Consider the following 2,885-nt stretch of genomic DNA (forward strand, 5'->3'; position numbering starts at 1 on the left):
TTAGAAAAGGATAATATCAACCACTGTACAGCTCAAGCAAAACCAGGTAAACCGGATGGTAAACTACACACACACACACACAGATGCATACTCTGACGCACACACACAATGCCTGACTGCGGTATATTAACTCCGCCAAAGAGACACACACACACACACACACACACACACACACACACACACACACACACACACACACACACACACACAGTTTCACACAGGTCAGTGACTTCCCCTCCGACTCCATGCCCAGGCCTGGTGCCAAGTTTGACCGTTAACTGTTCTGAATGAATGAGCGACCGTGTGTGTGTGTGTGTGTGTGTGTGTGTGTGTGTGTGTGTGTGTGTGACCGTTAACTGTTCTGAATGAATGAGCCACTGAGGGGGAGGACAAGAAAGGTGAGAGAGAGAATGAGAAACAGAAAGAGAGAGAGAGAGAAAGTGAGAGAGAGAATGAGAAACAGAAAGAGAGAGAGAGAGAAAGTGAGAGAGAGAACGAGAGACAGAAAGAGAGAGAGAGAGAACGTGAGAGAGAGAATGAGAAACAGAAAGAGAGAGAGAGAGAAAGTGAGAGAGAGAATGAGAAACAGAAAGAGAGAGAGAGAGAAAGTGAGAGAGAGAATGAGAAACAGAAAGAGAGAGCGAGAAAGTGAGAGAGAGAATGAGAGACAGAAAGAGAGAGAGAGAGAAAGTGAGAGAGAGAATGAGAAACAGAAAGAGAGATAGAGAGAAAGTGAGAGAGAGAATGAGAAACAGAAAGAGAGAGAGAGAGAAAGTGAGAGAGAATGAGAAACAGAAAGAGAGAGAGAGAGATGGACTGAAAGAAGCCAGCGCTTTAGTGAAGTGTGGAGTTGTAAAGGGGCCTCTTCATCAGAAGCAGTCTGTTACGGATCAGCTGGTGTAATTGTGATCACAGCAATAACTAACTGTGAAGAATGAGAATCCACTCATGTCCCGATTTGCTACGAGTGTAACGACACGTTTTACGAGTCGTTACAACTACAAGAGTCGACGAGGAGAAGAAAAATCCTCCCCAAAAACAAGAAAAGGCTTTATGACAATGACTTCACCCCAGACTCATGTTGCAACTTCTCATGCACAGCTATACAGAGTCCACTTTCTTCCCTGAACCATGGTTAGCTGTGACACAGTTTCTCTTTGGCAGTGGCATGCTGGTAGAAGGGAAAGTGCACCGAACTAATAATAATTATAATAATAACAAATAATTATTATTATTGTTGTTGCTATTATTATTATTATTATTATTATGTTCAAAATGTAATGGGCCGGACTCTCACAGATGAGAAAGTGGGAAGGCAGAGAGGTCATTCAGATGGTCACATATGAGGCAAGAAACAGCCCCAGTTCCTTCACATATAAGGCTATACTCTGGAGGAAACAGCCTCAGTTCCTTCACATATGAGGCAAGAAACAGCCCCAGTTCCTTCACATATAAGGCTATACTCTGGAGGAAACAGCCCCAGTTCCTTCACATATGAGGCAATACTCAGGAAAAAACAGCCCCAGTTCCTTCACATATGAGGCAATACTCAGGAAAAAACAGCCCCAGTTCCTTCACATATGAGGCAATACACAGGAAGAAACTGCCCCAGTTCCTTCACATATGAGGCAATACTCTGGAAGAAACAGCCCCAGATCCTTCACATATGAGGCAGTACACAGGACGAAATAGCCCCAGTTCCTTCACAAGCACAGCTCAGACTGACAGATAAGAGGGAGAGTCGTTCAAGCATATGTTCTGGATTAAGGGGCCAAATACGGTTCCTATTGACAGGAGAGCAAGGTCTTATCCCCTTCAATGTTCTTTTTCATAGACTTCCTCTTCCTCTTGCCTTTGTATACATTCACACGTACATTTACATATCAAACAGAAACTGCATAAGGCTGGAATCAAAGCCACCACAGATGTGGCGAGTCCTTGTCTTTAAACATCCAAAATGCAAGCCAGTTCTCAGCTACAGGTCAAGAACGAATACCCCTGGACCTCTCAACTGCCCCAATCATCCCACACAACTCTCCCAGTGCCTACTATTTACTTCTCCCTCACTCTCTCGTCACTACATCTATTAGTGGTATGGGAACTCTGGGATAAAAGACCAGCACACCTAACTAGGCACACCTAACTAGGGAAGGACAGTGGTACAGGAGGTAGAGAAGTCATTTAGTTATCAGAAGGTCGCTAGTTTGATTCCCTGTCGAAGCATACTTGAGCAAGACACTGAACCCCTAATTGCTCCTGATGTGCAGTGTGCCAGCAGTGTGAAATGTCAAATGTGTATACATCCTTGTAAGTTCGCTTTGGATAAAAGCGTCTGCTAAATGATGAAATGTAAACGTAACCAGTCCTCCCTGATCTTGTCCTCACCTTTTCAGCGAGAAGTTCGCGAATTTTCCCCGCCTGGAGCCGGAACCTCAGCAGCTGCATCTCCAGGGTGATGCATCTCTTCTGCCAGTCCACGTTGCCGACGCCGCCGCCGGCGGTGGAAGTGGTGGTGCCGGCCGCCCCCGCGGCTCCCGTCGCTCCGGTGTCCAGGACGTCAGCCATTAGGGATCAACTCCTCCTGCGTTCCGACAGGACTCTCCCAGGAGCACCTGCCAAAGAAACGGATCAACTTTAATTCCGTTGGACGGCCCACTAATGACATTGTCACGGAGATATTTCATGAGATCATCTGTCAAAGTCAAAGTCAAAGTAGCTTTATTGTCAATTACTTCACATGTCAAGACATACAAAAGGAATCGAAAGGACGTTTCCCACTCTCCCACGGTTGAAACATATGAAGTGCACAGGCACAACAGATGAGACAAGACATAACCTAATGCTAAGTAGAACAAAAAAGATACAGTTGAGCCTAGGACCACATC

The 2,885-nt window shown here is 45.5% G+C and overlaps 1 protein-coding gene across 1 annotated transcript in view; it reads right to left on the bottom strand.

Annotated features, from left to right (window-relative positions):
- Positions 1–2,565, bottom strand: part of plekhh1 (pleckstrin homology domain containing, family H (with MyTH4 domain) member 1) — a gene marked incomplete at both ends in the record, with an annotated part of 36,925 nt that extends 34,360 nt beyond the window's left edge. The window contains one exon of the mRNA XM_080849883.1: positions 2,386–2,565. Within this exon, the coding sequence (XP_080706009.1) occupies positions 2,386–2,565 (180 nt within the window). The remainder of the gene's footprint in view (positions 1–2,385) is intronic.
- Between the last annotated feature and the right edge of the window lie 320 nt (positions 2,566–2,885).

This window comes from Sprattus sprattus, assembly GCF_963457725.1.
Source record: "Sprattus sprattus genome assembly, chromosome: 13".
NCBI classification, from domain to species: Eukaryota; Metazoa; Chordata; class Actinopteri; order Clupeiformes; family Clupeidae; genus Sprattus; species Sprattus sprattus.